Source organism: Oryctolagus cuniculus, chromosome 2, assembly GCF_051225735.1.
Source record: "Oryctolagus cuniculus isolate XC-2025 breed Fujian yellow rabbit chromosome 2, ASM5122573v1, whole genome shotgun sequence".
In the NCBI taxonomy this organism is placed as follows: domain Eukaryota; kingdom Metazoa; phylum Chordata; class Mammalia; order Lagomorpha; family Leporidae; genus Oryctolagus; species Oryctolagus cuniculus.
In genome coordinates, this window is record NC_142868.1 from 197,383,662 (window position 1) to 197,401,450 (window position 17,789).

The 17,789-nt window shown below is 46.5% G+C and overlaps 1 protein-coding gene across 11 annotated transcripts in view; it reads right to left on the reverse strand.

Annotated features, from left to right (window-relative positions):
* Nucleotides 1-17,789, reverse strand: part of TAF1B (TATA-box binding protein associated factor, RNA polymerase I subunit B) — a 69,578-nt gene that overhangs the window by 26,883 nt on the left and 24,906 nt on the right. For 10 of the 11 annotated variants that reach the window (XR_016229558.1, XR_016229556.1, XR_016229560.1 and 7 more), the window contains exons 7-8: nt 14,194-14,350; nt 9,917-10,016 (exon numbers count right to left, since the gene is read on the reverse strand). Coding sequence is in view for 3 of the 11 variants with exons in the window: in XM_008249995.5 (XP_008248217.3) it covers nt 9,917-10,016; nt 14,194-14,350 (257 nt within the window). In the remaining 8 variants the exon portion in view is untranslated. The remainder of the gene's footprint in view (nt 1-9,916; nt 10,017-14,193; nt 14,351-17,789) is intronic. The other variant, XM_089326818.1, reaches the window with a different exon arrangement.

Here is a 17,789-nt window from a genome sequence, read left to right on the forward strand (position 1 = left end):
AATACGAGCTGCTGCCCAGCGAGGACTTGCCAGGTGCACAGGAGACAGTAGTCTGTTTTGGCCCTAGGATCGGAGTTGCGAACAAGCTCTCCTTAGAGCCCGTTTCCCCAGGCTCTGCTGACTGCTGCGGCTGCCACTTCACACACCTGCACCAAAGGAGAGGGAAAGATGGTACCCAGCAGAGCGGGTGACTCCCCAGTGATTTCTATCTGACTGGAAGGGCACAGTGGTTATCTGCCGCAGCTCACCTTCGTCCCTCCTTGGTTCAAGCTGGTGTGAAACCAAGGTCCCATTCTCTTCCGGGAAGGGCAGGTGAGGGAGCCCTGGGCTGGGCATGCTGAGTACGGGGTGTCCTGGCTCAGGATCAAACTAAATCAGAGATAATCCACCTGGAATCAGTCTCACTCAGGAGGAAGAGGCACGGTTCTCCTAAAAGGAATATCAGTGTAGGCTCACCGACACATTTTCTAAACTGAGCACTTCACTGTTGGTTTCAATCTATTGGTGAGAAGCAGATTCACTGATAAGATTACTACTCTCATGCTTGGACTTTCATGATGCTGACACACTCACAACTCCCATTTTTAAATGGCCTCGCCTTTAAGCAGAGTTATATCCCTTATACATTTATCCACTAAATTCAACAGAACGCTTTTTTAAACCAAACCTCACTGAATCTGATCTACCACATAATGAGCACATCAGAAACAACCTGGACATTTTCTACTTATGTGAAAACTTCTACGCAGATAAATTTGAAATCTCCAGAAAATAAACGTTTAAAACCATTCTGCCTCATAATGATGCGTTTCAATCATTTATTTAGAAAACACAACTGAGCCCTTACTGAGTACATAAACTCACCTTACGTCATGGATTATAAAATAAAAGCACTAAATATGGTCCCTACTCTCAGGGGGCTTACACCTTACAAACACACCCATGTGTGATGTAACGCCTTCTACTCCTCTTTCTGAAATACTACATACACAACTCTCTCTAGCTGTCTTTAAAATTTTGAAAAAGACAAAAGAATGCATTTAACGTATCTGTAAAGTGTGACGCTTGATAGTAAAATGAGCACCACTGCCCGACTTAAGAAGCGGCTTCTCCCAGCACTGCCGGGTCTACCAGGGCCCTCCCCTGTCCCGGCCCCATCTCCCCCCAGGAACACTATCCTCGGATCCTGAATTTGCTCACCACTGACTTGACTGCAAAAGTGATGACCTCAAACAGTTATATCTTTCTAGTCTTGCCTTTTACACTCAGTGTCTCTAGATGCATTAATGTTGCCTAGAGCTGCAGTTCATTTATTTTCATAGTTATTTATTATACCACAATATGAATATGTCACATTTTATCCATTTTCTTTTTCATAGGCATTTAGATTGTTCCTAGTTTTGCTTTTTTTTTTTTTTTTTTTTTACCTTCTAGCTGCCTTCTTTAATCTTTTCTCTGTAAACAGAAAACTGTCAATAGAGAACTAGTTAAATAAATTGTGGCACATCTACACTATGCACCTATAAAATGAATTAAAAAATTGATAACTAAATTGCAGTTACATAAGAAACTATTCCCACTCTCTAGAAAAATATAATAAACTATTCAGGCATAAAAGGTTATGATGGATGTAACTTAGTACCCTCAATAACTCAGAAACTGAAATAGACAGATACACAGGTAGACAGGAAGAATGGCTCAAATGATAAAACAAGTGGAATAAAATGTTAACAAGCTGATTGTGGATAAAGGGTATATGATTTTTTTTTTTTTTTACAGGCAGAGTGGACAGTGAGAGAGAGACAGAGAGAAAGGTCTTCTTTTGCCGTTGGTTCACTCTCCAATGGCCGCCGCAGCCGGTGCGCTGCGGCCGGTGCACTGCGCTGATCCAAAGGCAGGAGCCAGGTACTTATCCTGGTCTCCCATGGGATGCAGGGCCCAAGCACTTGGGCCATCCTCCAATGTACTCCCGGGCCATAGCAGAGAGCTGGCCTGGAAGAGGGGCAACCGGGACAGAATCCGGCGCCCTGACCGGGACTAGAACCCGGTGTGCCGGTGCCGCTAGGCGGAGGATTAGCCTAGTGAGCTGCGGCGCCGGCCAATGAATTTTTTATATAATTTTAGTTGTACAACTTTTCTATAAATGAAAAATTATCACAAAATAAAAAAGTTGATTTCGGGGCCAGTGCTGTGGCGTAGCGAGTAAAGCTGCCACCTGCAATGCTGGCATCCCATATGGCCACCGCTTCAAGTCCCGGCTGCCAGTCCAGCTCTCTGTTGTGGCCTGGGAAAGCAGTGGAAGATGACCCAAGTCCTTGGGCCCTTGTATTCATGTGGGAGACCCAGAAGAAGCTCCTGGCTCCTGGCTTCAGCCTGGTGCAGCTCTGGCCATCGCAGCCACCTGGGGAATGAACCAACGGATGGAAAACCTCGCTCTCTGCCTCTGCCTCTCTGTAACTCTGCCTTTCAAATAAATAAATAAATAAATAAATCTTTAAAAAAATGTTGATTTTAAAAAAGGTCTCCAAGATGAAAGTGAAAAGAACAAAGTGCAATGGTTGTTATTGAGACATAATTTCATGTTATCTTTTATGTTTATATGTTACACTGGATGACTACAGAGCTCTGAGATCCACCGTGCGGCCCGGTGACTACAGAGCTCTGAGATCCACCGTGCGGCCCAGTGACTACAGAGCTCTGAGATCCACCGTGGTGCCCGGTGACTACAGAGCTCTGAGATCCACCGTGGTGCCCGGTGACTACAGAGCTCTGAGATCCACCGTGCGGCCCGGTGACTACAGAGCTCTGAGATCCACCGTGGTGCCTGGTGACTACAGTCGATAACAACATATACCTCAAAATAACCACAAGAACACATTTCAAATGTCTCACCACAAAAATCTGATGGGTAAAATGAAATTATGGATATGTTAGTCCCAGTTAACCATTCCACGTGATACACATGTATCAAAGCACCACATTGTATTCCATAGCTGTACATAATTATGATTTATCAATGAAAATAATATATTTTTTTATTTTTTTTATTTTTTGACAGGCAGAGTGGACAGTGAGAGAGAGAGAGAGACAGAGACAGAGAGAAAGGTCTTCCTTTGCCGTTGGTTCACCCTCCAATGGCCGCCGCGGCCGGCGCGCTGCGGCCGGCGCACCGCGCTGATCCGATGGCAGGAGCCAGGAGCCAGGTGCTTTTCCTGGTCTCCCATGGGGTGCAGGGCCCAAGCACCTGGGCCATCCTCCACTGCACTCCCTGGCCACAGCAGAGGGCTGGCCTGGAAGAGGGGCAACCGGGACAGAATCCGGCGCCCCGACCGGGACTAGAACCCGGTGTGCCGGCGCCGCTAGGCGGAGGATTAGCCTAGTGAGCCGCGGCGCCGGCCCAATGAAAATAATATTAATAAAGAAAGGAAAAATGGTCCAGAAAAGGGATTAAACCAAGGCAAGTAATTTGTGTAAACAAAACCATGACCCTCCAACAACAACATGGTCCCTCTACAGGGGGAGAATCTGAAGAACAGACTACGGACAATATTCACAAATACAGATTACAAGATATCTTTTTAAATCTAAGAATGAAGCATGAGATCCTTTAAAGAATTATTTAGGCAACATTCCCTAAAAAGCATCTGAATACTGATTCTCTTTCAAAATGTTTAAAAGTCAACATCTGGAACACCTTTGTTTCTGCCTGTTAAGGACTGACTGTTACGGGAACTGACCCTCACCACAAACCACAGAGACAGTTTCAGGCACCAGACAGGCATCTCACGGCCCCAGCTTGCTGCTTGGGGGACTGGGAGCGAGCCCCACCTTCAAGCTTGCCCCCTCAGTCCTAACTCCACTGGAACTGACCCCACACAAGCTAAACCGAGGATGCAGCCAATGCTGGCTGAAAAATCTAACGTTCTGCATCGACCACTCACAATGACCCACATTCTAACTCAGTGCAAAATACTGCTAATACTTAATAACCTGAGATGCAACATGGTAACAGCATGCTGCTGTATTTCTAATCATCCATTTCCTTCTGGCTTAACATTTCAAAATAAGTACTTTATAGAAGCATACTGCAATGAATGCTTCCGTAGATACTTTAAAAAGTTGATAAAAAAAATGAAGTTAAAAGACAAGTTTGTTTTGGTGTGCAGCTTGGTTACAACACACATTTCCCACAAAGTGTTTGCAGACTCCTCTGTGCTATCTTCCTAGAACCTATTTTGAGTGTTTTGAAAAACCAGGGTAATGAGAAGGGCAGAGCAGCAGACAAACTAGAGGAGCGCCTGAGTGAGAGGCCGCCGGCCGACCCACGTCGGAGACGACCTCACTCTGCCTTCCCACGGAGCCTGTGCGTCTGTGAAACTGGGCAAATGGCTGAACTGTGTTAGCCATGGATAGAAAGGACCACACAGAGACCATGCAGGTGAAAGAACTTCATAAACTCTGCATGAGTTTATAATAGAACAAATAGAACCTGCAACTGGCACACAGAATTAAATGGATTCTTCTCATGAACAACTCTAAAAGCCCAAGTATACAGAGCCATTGATATTGCTCATTGACACAGTTCACAGACTGGGTGAAATTTCTCAGAAGGAATCACTGTAAAAATTTCCTGTAGGAGAAACTAACATTTTAAAAATTAAGTCATGGGGGGTGGGGGTGGGGGTGGGGGCGGGGGCCGGCGCCGGCGCTGTGGCGCAGCAGGTTAAGCTGCCATCTGTAGCACCGGCATCCATACAGGTCCCGGTTCAAGTCTTGGCTACTCCACTTCCAATCCAGCTCCCTGCTGATGTGCCTGGGAAAGTGATGGAAGATGGCCCAAGCACCCATGTGGTAGTTGAGGGTGGAGCTGTTGCAGCCACCTAGGGAGTGACCAGCAGATAGAAGATCTCTCTGTCTTTCCTCTCTCTAACTCTGTTTTGCAAATAAATAAATACATTAAAAGAAAAAAATTAAGTCCAGGGCCAGTGCTGTGGCATAGTAGGTTAAGCCTCCACCTGCAGTGCTGGCATCCCATATGGGCACCGATTCGTGTCCCGGCTGCTCCACTTCCGATCCAGCTCTCTGCTAATGGCCTGGGAAAGCAGTGGAAGATGGCCCAAGTCCTTGGGCCCCTGCACCCATTGGGAGATTCCGAAGAAGCTCCTGGCTCCTGCCTTTGGATGGGCCCAGCAGCGGCCATTGCGGCCATTTGGGGACTGAACCAGCAGACAGAAGACCTTTTTCTCTGTCTGTGGCTCTGCCTCTCAAATAAATATATCTTAAAAAAAAAATTTAAATTGCATGGGAGGATATGATGCCAAGAACAGGTGTAAAGACAGTATTTTAAGTTGTAATATACTGTCTACAACTCATGCTTACTTTGAATCGCAGGGGTACACAGGTTTTTACAAAGTGGCTGAAACATGTAATTCCAAAGATGTACTCTAATTCCTGACTGCATTTTCACAACAGATTGAGGTCTCTGACTTTACAGTGAATGTAAACAAAGACATATAATCCAACTCTTTATATCGAGCTTTTCAGAAATGCACCTGTTCTATAAAATCAAGCCCTATATATTTGAATATTCTGTTCCCTTCATGTGCAAAAGTACAACTCACAAACAATATATTTTATTAGCATAAATATACAGTCTGCACTTTCAGGATATAGTTGGGTCAAGTAATAACTTAAAACTGTTGAAAAGTAAGAATAGTGGGTAAAATTTTAAAAATGGAAATAATTTAGTAAAGCATCTTTATTTACATGAAACATTCTAGATTACTGTTTAAAAAATAAGCAATAGCATCATTTTAGAGAAACAATTTTCTTACCCTATCTTGTTATTATCCAAAGATAATTCAAGCCAGTAAAAGTCACTCAAAGTGAATCTACTTAAAATAGAAGCCAGAATTTTATCTACTAATAAATAGTGAAAAGGTTTTTAATTGGGACTTTAATTTGAGGAACAAAACTAAAAAGCACACACAGTAAGTTTACCTTATATCTGCTAAATTCTCCTAACAAACAAACAATGAATGAATGAATCATTGATACCCTTTTTAGCATAATTTTCCTAGCAACATTGTACAATAACAACATGGTATCTTTCCCACTGGTTTTGACTTTGTAGTTTCCGAGGTCTCTACCCGCTTTACCAGGGACCCCTGCTGATCTTCCACTCCAGTCTCCCCTCCTGAAGCACCTGCTGTGACACTCTCATTCCTTCTTCCACTGCTAACTGCAGCAGTCCCCCCTTATCTTGGGGGACATCTTCCAAGACACCAGGGGATGCCTGAAGCCTTGGATAGTGCTGAACCCTATTTTTTCTTTTACATACATACCTATGATAAAGTTTAATTATAAATTAGGTATAATAAGAGAGTAACAGTAGATAATAACAAAACAGAGTATCTAATAATACACTATAATAAAAGTGATGTGAATGTGGTCTCTCGCTCTCTCTCAAAATATTTGGACTTCTTCAGCTTTTCACTTAAAGGCAGAACGTCACACCTGCCTTTGTTGTATCCAGACGGCCAGATTCACTATTTTTGTACTTGGGGGCCATTAAGTAAAATACTGGTTACGTGAACACAAGCAGTGTGACGCCACCACAGTCGATCTGATGACCCAGACGGCATGGAGCCACTGGACGAAGGAGCGAGTCACCTTCCAGACCTCTGGATGGGGCTACAGGGGACTTTGGGAGAATTTCACCATGCTTCTCAAAACAGCACAATTTGAAACTAATGAACTGCTTATTTTTAGCATTTTTCAGGGACCATTTTTGGACTGCAGTGGACCACGGGTAACCAAAAACTACAGAAAACAAGGTGGTGATGAGCGACAACTGCACTCTGCCAGCAGAGTCACAAGCACTTTTCCTGCGCTAATTTCAAACATCAAACGAAATGTCTGAACTCCTGAAAAATTGTAATTTCACTTTATATTTGCACAATATCAACACTGTTGGGCTGGGAAGTAACAAACCCCAATATCAACTTGACCATCAAAGGATATTTGAATAGACATCAATCTGCAAAGTCAGACCACTATTACATATTTCTGATATACCTTTCATCCCAAAGCCAACCTTTTAAGCAATATAAACTGACAAAAAGGCTCTCCCTTCCCACCATAGTATCAAATAGTAAATTACCCAAGTAATTTATTTACCTTTAAGAGAGCAAAGATGAAGTATTTTATAAGAGACTTAGCAAGTTGAGAAGTAAAAATATCTTAGCTTAAATAATAAGAAATGTTAGATTACTCTGGCTTCCCAATATGTTTATTTTTAACGTCTGAAATTCTGTTTTTAAAGAAGAGTATATACTGACCTTTGAGAGACTGACCAGTAATAAATCAGTAATAATGAAAAGCCCGTCAAGGTTTCAGATGCAAGTCACTACCTGCACTAAGCTGCAGACGTTGTCCCGGAACCCTAACTGTCGGCAGTGAAACCTCGCCTTTTACTGGAGCTCAGGTCCCCGCAGCGGCACGTGCCCAGGTCTCCGACGCCACCCGGTCACCGTGCTCTCTGCCCCCTGGGCTCCCTGCTCAATCTCTGCTAGTCTCCCAGCAACCCCTTGGTCTCAGGCTAACGGGGCTGTGGCCTTTCCCTGGCTGTTTCTGGCAGAATTTTATGTTTTTCCTGATATTTTTTGCTCTCTATCAAGCCAGATCCTCCCACAGTGAAGCTACCCAGGCAGCTCCATTGCCCGACAGCTGCGAGTAAAGGGGAACGGGCCTAGGTCTAAGTGCCAATTTGTTTGCCTTCAGTCAGTTCCAGGATCTGAGTTCTGGAGGGTTTTAGGGGATATTTGGCCCAATTTTATATTTGTGAGGGAGAGAATTTGCAGTCTCTTGACCACCTCTGGAGCTCGACCCCCCTCCAGACTGTAGTTTTTATCAGAAGAGATGATGTTGTGGCAGACAAGAAAAAATGACTTTCCTCACTGGAAATCCTTGGGGCCAAATCCAGGTTTCGTAATCTGCCAACTATATGACCACGGGCAAGTTACTTAACTTTTCTGAGTCTCAATTTCACCATAACAAGCTATTCTTATTAAACTGCTACAAACATTATTTAATGTCATACGCACCTATCAGACACTCAACAGATGTCTCTTAAGCCACAAACAGGAGCTGGTTTTGTGGCACAGTGAGTTAAAACACAGCTTACGTGCCGGAGCCGCGGCTCACTAGGCTAATCCTCCACCGTGCAGCACCGGCACACCAGGTTCTAGTCCCGGTCGGGGCACCGGATTCTGTCCCGGTTGCCCCTCTTCCAGGCCAGCTCTCTGCTGTGGCCCGGGAGTGCAGTGGAAGATGGCCCAGGTGCTTGGGCCCTGCACCCCATGGGAGACCAGGAGAAGCACCTGGCTCCTGCCATCGGATCAGCGCGGTGCGCCGGCCGCAGTGTGCCAGCCGCGGTGGCCATTGGAGGGTGAACCAACGGCAAAGGAAGACCTTTCTCTCTGTCTCTCTCTCTCACTGTCCACTCTGCCTGTCAAAAAAAAAAAAAAAAAAAAAAAACATAGCTTGCAACACCTGCATCTCTATCAGAGTGCTGCTGGTTCAAGTCCTGGCTACTGCGCTTCTGATCAAGCTTCCTGCTAACGAGCCTGTGAAGCAGACGATGGCTCAAGTACTTGAGTTCCTGCCACCCCTGTGAGAGACCTGGATGAAGTTCCTGGGCCTCGTTTCAGCCAGGTGCAGCCCCAGCTACAGCAGCCACACAGAGAGGGAACCAGGTAGATGGAAGGTCTCCCTGCCTGCCTGCCTGCCTGCCTTTTCTCTCTCTGTCTGTCTCTGCCTACCTGTCTGTCTCTCTCTGCCTACCTGTCTGTCTCTCTCTCTCTGTCTGCTTGCCTCTCTCTCCTGTCATTCTGCCTTTCAAATAAACAAAGCAATCTTAAAAAAAAAAAAAAAAAAAAACAACCCTGCAAACAATATCAAGGTAATGAAAGTCACAAAATTCTATGAAAATAATTCATTAAGTGAGCAAATGAAGGAAATATGTAATGTTAGTATTTCGTATGCTGGAACCTTCTGATGAAGACCAAAGGGAAATAGTGATAAAGATTCCTAATTAAAGGGCAGAAGCACTTCCACAGGAGACATGTGAAACAGATCCAGAAAAAGATAAACTAACCAAGTGAAGGACTTAATACAACACCTTCTGAAATAAGTTAGTAACTTTTTCTCTTTCCTCCAAAGCAACCTAGTGTATAAACAACAAAAACACATCTTTAAAACTTTAAAACACATCTTTAAAAACTTTTACTTATTTGAGCACTAGCAACAGAGAGAGCTAGAACTGCAGAGAGACTGAGATTTCCCATCCACTGGTTCACTCCCCAAACAGCAACAGCCCAGACTGCACCAGGCCAAAGCCAGGAGCCGTGAACTCAATTCGGGCCTCCTATGTGGATGGCAGGAACTCAACTCTTGAACCATTATCGGCTGCCTCCCAGGGCGTACATTAGCAGGAAGCTGGAAATGGGAACAGAACTGGGACCCAATCCAGGAATTCTGATACGGGATGTAAGTGTCCCAGTGGCTTCTCCACTGCTTCGCCAAGTGCCTGCCCCTTTAGCGAAATTATCTAAAGCTGCCTATAAAAAACTTCTGAAGTTCAGTCCCAACAATATACTATCTGCAGTGTGTACACATAACACCACAGGTGCATTTTGAGGATAATCTAAAGAATTAGAAGAAGCCACATGAGGAAAATAAAAATAATTCTACTCTTCATTAAATTATGGCTTACATTCTATGTTTGGATATAACAAAAACTAGATGGCATTTTAAAAACTTCAACATCAAAGAGTGAGTCTGGCAAGAAATACAAATCAGCACACCACTCTGGTATCTTATTAGTGATGGCAAAGCAACAAGGAAAGTGAGTTACCTCCACAGCAAAGATGCCTTTGTCACGCCCATACAGTTTCATTTCTTCTGGAAAACGCTCAAAAGCATTTACATATGGAATATGGTCCTCTTCAACAAATCTATATTTTTAAAAAGAAAAAGCTTCAATCACAGCTATGTACTGGCTTAGCAGAGTAACTGAAAATCTCATTTCAAAGGTCAGGAAGACTCGTGGGCACATTCTACCTCCACATCTCCTGGAGGAGATCACATCCACTGTCCTCTATCACCAATACCCTAATCCACACCACGCCTTCCGCCTGAAGGCAGCAGAAGCCTGCCTGGGCTCTCTCCTTTCACCCTCCCTTCCCAGAATGCACTCTGCACACAGCTGTGGGAATCATCTTCTAAAAACAAATCCCACCACATCTTCTGCTGCAAGTGTCCAGGGGTTCCCGTCACACTTAACACCCAAGTTCCAATGGGCAAGGGGTTTCCTCTCGGAGCGATGGCTATGTCCTGGAAGCAGATACAGGTGGTGGCCACACGACTTCACGGAGAAACACTGAACTGCAGTGTAAGGGGTGAACTGCATGATATGAACACTGGATCTCACGTAAAGGAATCCACAGGGCTGAGCTGGTTTACGGAGGCCTGCGTCTACCCCAGCTGACCCTCGGCCTCTCTGCCTCTCCCCAGCCACGCTGTGCTCACTCCCTCCTCCTCCTCCTCAGTCACACTGAGCCTGCTCTGCTGAGGGCCGCGCTGTGGCTGGAATGCTAGCTAGTACTCTGACCGCAACAGCTGGCTCCACGTTCACTCAGAGTGCAGCTTGACCTTCACCTTTGCAGGGAGGCCTTCCCCAACAACCAGTCTACAGCAGCCATCACGTCATCCTATCTCCTTTCCTTATGCATTTGCTCATTTGTTTCTCCCTCTAGATTTGCGCTTCGTGAGCACAGGGGCCTCACCCACGTGGCTCCCAAGTGCATCTCAAGGGTCCAGGCTCTGGAACAACACCTGAGTGTTGGTATCTGGCATGGAGAAACCTTGGCTGTTTTTGTCGATCGCTGTGTCACTGCTAAGTCAGCAAGGTCCTTCCCAGGCTGCTCAGAGGCATGGATTCACCCTAAGGACTGGGGTGTTGCTGCACGGTCAGACGGAGGAGGACTTGTGCCATCAGTGTAAGGTGCACAGGTTTTCTGCCAGACTAGTCACGCACACCCTACAAATCAATGTTCTTTAATTTGTTTCTACGTGTGGCAGTAGTTCACAAACTTGAGCTTCCCGATGAATACCAGAGTTCCTGACTCAGAAGACCTAGGATGGCCTGACAAGCTCTCAGGTGATGCTGAAGCTGTTGACCAGGAGGCCACACTCGGAGAACCTGTGACTTAGAGCTCTTCCTGGGAGGAAAACAGAGACAGGAGACCCATGGTGGCTGCGGCCTCTTCTCCTATCGCCCCAAGCAACTAAGCTCTGTCCCCAACTCCACAGAATAAAATCAATGCCTTCCAGCTAAACAGATCCAATCTTCTTGAAGGAATCTAAGAATTTCCCTTGATGGAGAAAGAGCAGGAAAGAGGGAGGGAGACACAGGGCAGAGTTGGGGTCTTACCTCCATTTTTTCAATCACATATCATATTCTGCCTGAGAAGGATTTCAGATAAACATTTTCCCATACTGTTAGATTTCTAGGAGTTTTGTCATCCTCTTATAGACTGCCCCAGGTAAGATGGCTAACCCCCTTACCCAGCTCTCACGATATGATTGGATTTGTTTCTCTAAGAGCCCTCTGGTTATCAGGAGGAAAACAGACAGGAATGCCAGAACACTGCAGGCACAGAGCTGGCTGAGAGACTGAGTGATGCATGTGAGCACAGGGCAGACAGAGGCACCCGGAGTAGTGGGAGGAATGGCTCCGAGAGTAATTATGGGAGCATAATATGACCACATGGAGACAGAGCAGAGTTGAATCCCAGGTTTCTTGATAGGGTGCAACAGGGTGCACGGCCTTTATGCTGGAGAAGGAGCTGGATTTAAGCAACAGACGGTGAACCTCTGTTTAGTCACGCTGATCTGAGATACCATAAAGACATCTAAGTAGCTGTGTCCAGCAGTTAGCTATATATATGAACATACATGCCTGGCCTTAGCAGACAAGTCTGGGCTAGAGACACAAAGAGTGGAGTCACCAGCACAGAGATGGTAATTAAAGCCTTGGGAAAGGATGAGATCACCCCGTGAGGGCATGCAAAGGAAGATGAGGTCTTCAACTCCAGAGTAAAATCCACCGAATCACGGGCTATCTGCACGCTGAGTTAGTCACACTTGAGAAAAGCCTTGTTATTTGGTTGATGTGGCCAGATTCAAAGGCACTTCATTTAATCAAAGGATCTAGGGGCAACGAAGATGATGGCAATGGTGAAAAAAAAAAGAATAACGACCAGCACAAGCTCCTAGGGGCCAGGGCACGGCATGCCACTCACGCAGTGTTCATCATGGAAAGCAGTTACCAGCCTAAGAGGAGTCATTAGCACGGGCGCCATTTCGCCATGAGGAGACAGAGGCAGAGAAGTTAAATGACTTCCTCAGGGCGTGTAACAAACAAGCGGCAGAGCTGGGACTCCAACCCAGGACTGGCGGCTCCAAATCTGTGTCCTAACAGCACCCGGCCACTGAGAGACCCGGACGTTGTCACATGGAGCAGACAGAAAGCAAGGGGGAAACCCTTTACACTTTAATGATTTGGGCACAGCTAAGTGAGAATGTCTTCCACACAAAGCTAATTTCTTACACACAACTTTCTCATTAATTATACAACCTTTAAATTCTCTTAAAAAATGTAGATGCTTACTATATGCATAACACTCTCCCAAGAGTTTTGCTTTCAACTTTTCCATAAAGACAACCTATATTTTATCTCTTAGAATACCAATGCATGCTTCTGTATAACTATTTTTTTTTTAAAGATTTATTCATTTATTCAAAAGTCAGAGTTACACAGAAGGAGGAAAGGCAGAGAGAGACAGGCCTTCCATCCACTGGTTCACTCCCCAGTTGGCCACAATGCTGGAGCTGCACCAATCCAAAGCCAGGAGCCAGGAGCTTCCTCTAGTTCCTCCCACGCAGGTGCAGGGACCCGAGGACCTGGGCCATCTACCACCGCTTGCTTGCTTGCTTTTTTGACAGGCAGAGTGGAAAGAGAAGTCTTCCTTTTGCCGTTGGTTCACCCTCCAATGACCGCTGCGGCCAGTGCATTGTGCCGATCTGAAGCCAGGAGCCAGGTGCTTCTCCTGGTCTCCCATGGGATGCAGGGCCCAAGCGCTTGGGCTATCCTCCACTGTCCTCCCGGGCCATAGCAGAGAGCTGGCCTGGAAGAGGGGCAACTGGGACAGAATCTGGCGCCCTGACTGAGACTAGAACCCGGTGTGCCAGCACCGCAGACGGGGGATTAGCCTATTGAGCTGCAGCGCCGGCCCATCTACTACTGCTTTCTATAGCAGAGAGCCGGATTGGAAGTAGAGCAGCCAGGTCTCGAACCGGAGCCCATATGGGATGCCTGCACTGCAGGTGGCAGCTTTACCAACTCCGTCACAGCACCGGCCCCTTCTGTGTAACTATTAATAGCCATTTTGCTAATGTAAAGATACTGTGTTCATCTTTTCTTAGAAATAAAAAATACCTAATGATACTACTCAGGTATTTAAATGTGACCTTTACTCTTCCAAACATTTTATTCACAACAGATAATTATTCTTCCAATATCCTACATGAGGTACATATTATTTTCATTACAAAATAAGAAAACCAGGCCAGCACTGTGGCATAGTAGGTAAAGCCACCGCCTGCAGTGCTGACATCCCACATGGGCACCAGTTTGAGTCCCGGCTGCTCCACTTCTGATTCAGCTCTCTGTTATGTCCTGGGAAAGTAGCAGAAGATGGGCCAGGCCCTTGGGCCCCTGCACCCATGTGGGAGACCTGGAAGAAGCTCCTGGCTCCTGCCCTTGGATTGGTGCAACTCTGGCCATTGCAGCCATCTGTGGAGTAAACCAGGAGATGGAAGATTTCTCTCTCTCTCTCTCTCTCTCTGCCTCTGCCTCTCTGTAACTCTGCCTTTCAAATAAATAAATAAATCTTTAAAAATAAGAAAACCAAGGAGCAAAATTACTAGCCCACAGGGGATCAGATTTCAGAATTATAACCCAAGGCACTCCACATTTCCAGTCCCTTCATCAAGTCTTCCTGTAAAATTCAAATTCTGCAAAGGCGGTCCACTAGTTCATGCCGATTGTCATACAAAGTTCCAACTTACCTCAGAAGGTCTGAAAGAGTGACGGCCTCTCTCTGCCAAAGTAAGGACAGATAGAGGAAAGCAAGCGTCCTGGGCACAGTCATCTTCACAATGCCCTTCTCCTTCCGCTGCGAGTACTCGACCCCATCAAGAGAGCCCGAGCAGATCGACGCGGTTTCTTCGGGAATAAATCAAGACATTGAAATACGTGAGTAACTATTCTGGACAACAAGGGAAAAACAACAGCCTCCACCAATCCAAAGAGACACGGGAAATACATGTAACTCAGAATTCGGCTGCAATTACTGTGCCTTACAACGGAGGCGAGAGGACGTCAGCCGACACGGCAACTGTGGGTCACCCGTGGGAGTGAGGAGGCATGAGATTCCCAAAAAGGACTGGAACTGCTTGAATTTCAAATAGGGAACGTGAGCGATTTTTAAATAAATAAAAAGGATAATCAATTACAAAGCAAAGCAAAAACGTGTAATTCCTCTGACCCAAGACTCACCCCTCACGGCCCCTCCTCTGGAGCTCTGCCTCCAGAACACTTCAGCAAGGGCACACACACACACACACCCCCCCCCCCCCGGGAATCCTCTACCAGCGACAGAGCACCCGTACATATGCACAGATTCTGTGCGCGCCAACACTTGAGAGAAGGAAAACAAGAGGGAGATGCTGTTTACCGAAACAAGGAAGACGGCAAAGAACAGGTCTGGTAAGAGTTCAAGATGTCAGAACTGCACACTAAGTGTGAGGCTTATTCTCTCTCTCTCTCTCTCTCTCTCAATGGACATGCCGAGTAAGCAGTTGAATATAAAAATCTACAGCTTAGAGGAAAGAGGGCAGTTTATATGCAGGACATGGCTGGTGGTGGATGACAGCCACAGCACCAGATGAAGTCCCCAGAGGAGTGCGAGTTGACACCACAGCAGGACTGGCAGGACGCGAGAAACGCCACGTTTTCTTGGACATTAACCTTCAAAATCATTCCTCAAAACCCTTTTTCCTAAATCCACTAAATCCTCTCTTCTGAGCACTTATCAGTAAAGAAGTTTTCTTTAATTGTGCATTTATTATCTTCCTCCTCCCACTACAACACAACACCTCGAAGGCAGGCAGTCTGGCTCCACGCGGTGTCCACAGTGCCGACAGTCGTCACCAGAGTAGAAACACAACACACATTCAGTGACCCACTAGCCCAACAGTTCTACTTCTCAGATTTCACCAGAAAGAAATGATTTTTGGAAATACGAAGATTTAAGGTCAAGGAATGCTGTGCAGCAGTGTTTGTAGCAAGAAAACAATTCAGAACATCCAAGGATCCGAGAACAGAAGCTTAATTAGGGATAGGGAATGCCATGCTTTGGGGCACTACATGTAATTCCCATAATGCTTTAGATTAGTGCTTCTCAGAGTATAGTTTCCGGACCAGCAGTATCAGCATCACCTGAGAACTGGCAGAAATGTAAATTACCGTAGCGTCACAAGCCCAGCCCTCTAGGTGATTCTGAAAGAATACGCCTGTATAAGAACACAGGTTTCTATAAACACTGAAACTGCACATACACACACATACACTACACACTTTCTTACACAGTCCACTTTAAGGTGGCAGATTGAAAACACCCCAGTCTGCCTTCTCTCACCACAATTAAAGGGAGCTTTAAAACACATAAATCTAAGAACAAATAACACAGAAACAGAGACAGCAGCAATAAAATTTAGAAGTTGGAACACATATGGACAGGTGGTTACTTCCTTGGCAGAACTGAGAGTCAGATCCAAAGCCCGCTGTGGGGAAGGCCAACTTCACTGGACATCCCTACGGAAGGCCTGGGAATCAGTGAGCCCAGGGAGCCCTGGGAATCGGACAAAGGCAGCGCACACAGCACCAGGAGGAGTGCTTAGAAGTCTAATTAAGAAACAGTCAGGTTCTTCCCTCCAACCCCACTCTGCCCAGTGACTGCCCCTCCCAAATCATGGCCGCAGACTGGCCTCTCCTCCAGAGAGGGTACAGGGAAGGTCCCCTGGAACAGGGCAGGACAGCGCAGGCCCAGCGGAGAACTGAAAGCAGACCTAAGTGAGAGTTCACATCCAGAGTGCGAGACAAATCCTACCCCCTCAGGCCTCCTCCTCCTCACCCAGTCCCCACAGCTGACAGCCAGGATCACACACCCACCCAATCCAAGACTCAGGAGACTTCCCTGGGGTATCTGACCAGCTCTGGGGGGAAAGATTTCAACACAGTAATGCTGGATGTTCATGAAGAAAATAACCCACAGGATCAGCCTTGACTACAGAGCAGAGAAGACAAAAATCACCATGGGTACAAAGACTTTTTATTTTTTTTCCAAAGATTTATTTATTTATTTGAAAGGCAGAGACACAGGGAGAGAAGGAGAGAGAGAGACAGCACTTCCATCCTCTGGTTCACTCCCAAAATGGCCCCAACGCCCAGGGCTGGTCCAGGCCGAAGCCAGGAGCTTCTTCTACGTGGGTGTAGGAGCCCAAGCACTTGGGCCACATTCTATTGCTTACCTAGCTGGACTGGCAGGAAGCTGGATCAGAAATGGAGCCGCAGGCCGGCGCCGCGGCTCACTAGGCTAATTCTCCGCCTAGCGGCACCGGCACACCGGGTTCTAGTCCCGGTTGGGGCACCGGATTCTGTCCCGGTTGCCCCTCTTCCAGGCCAGCTCTCTGCTGGGGCCAGGAGTGCAGTGGAGGATGGCCCAGGTGCTTGGGCCCTGCACCCCATGGGAGACCAGGAAAAGCACCTGGCTCCTGGCTCCTGCCATCGGATCAGTGCGGTGCGCCGGCCGCAGCGCGCTGGCTGTGGCGGCCATTGGAGGGTGAACCAACGGCAAAGGAAGACCTTTCTCTCTGTCTCTCTCTCTCACTGTCCACTCTGCCTGTCAAAAAATAAAAAATAAAAAAATTAAAAAAAAAAAAAAAGTGGAGCCGCTGGAACTCAAATCATCACCCATACGGGATGCTAGGACTGAGGGCAGAGGCTTAACCTTTTACGCCACAGCACTAGCCCTGATACAAAGCTTTTGATCAATTTTTTAGTCTCCATTTGAGTATGCACCTTAGGTTCACTGAACATCTGAAGAACACCTCTAATATAAAAAGCAGGCGCAGGGCCGGCACTGTGGTGTAGTATACTTGGGCCTCTGCTCAGTGGGAGACCCACACTGAGTACCTGGCTTCTGGCTTCAGCCTGGCTCAGCCCCAGCTGTTACAGGTGTTTGGAGAGTGAACAGTGGATGAGAGATCTGTCTCTGTCTTTCAAATAAATAAAATAATAAAACAAAAAGTAGAGGCCAAACCAATCCAATTGGGGAAAGATATCACTAACATCCTCTGCAATCAGATGTTCCACAAAAATGAGGAAGTACATCAGGAAAGAAGATGAAATAGGACCAGAAATAAGGATCTACCCAGAAAAGTGGACAGCGTGCACTCAGGGAGGGTGAGGGAAACAATGGCAGAGGAAACTCCACACTCCTAGAGGGCCGCTGTGGAGCTCCGTGCAGGGTGTGGACGCATGCAGCTCAGGACCCAGCAGCCGACAGCCTCAGCCCCAGCCAGCCCCGGAGTGAGGCGAGACC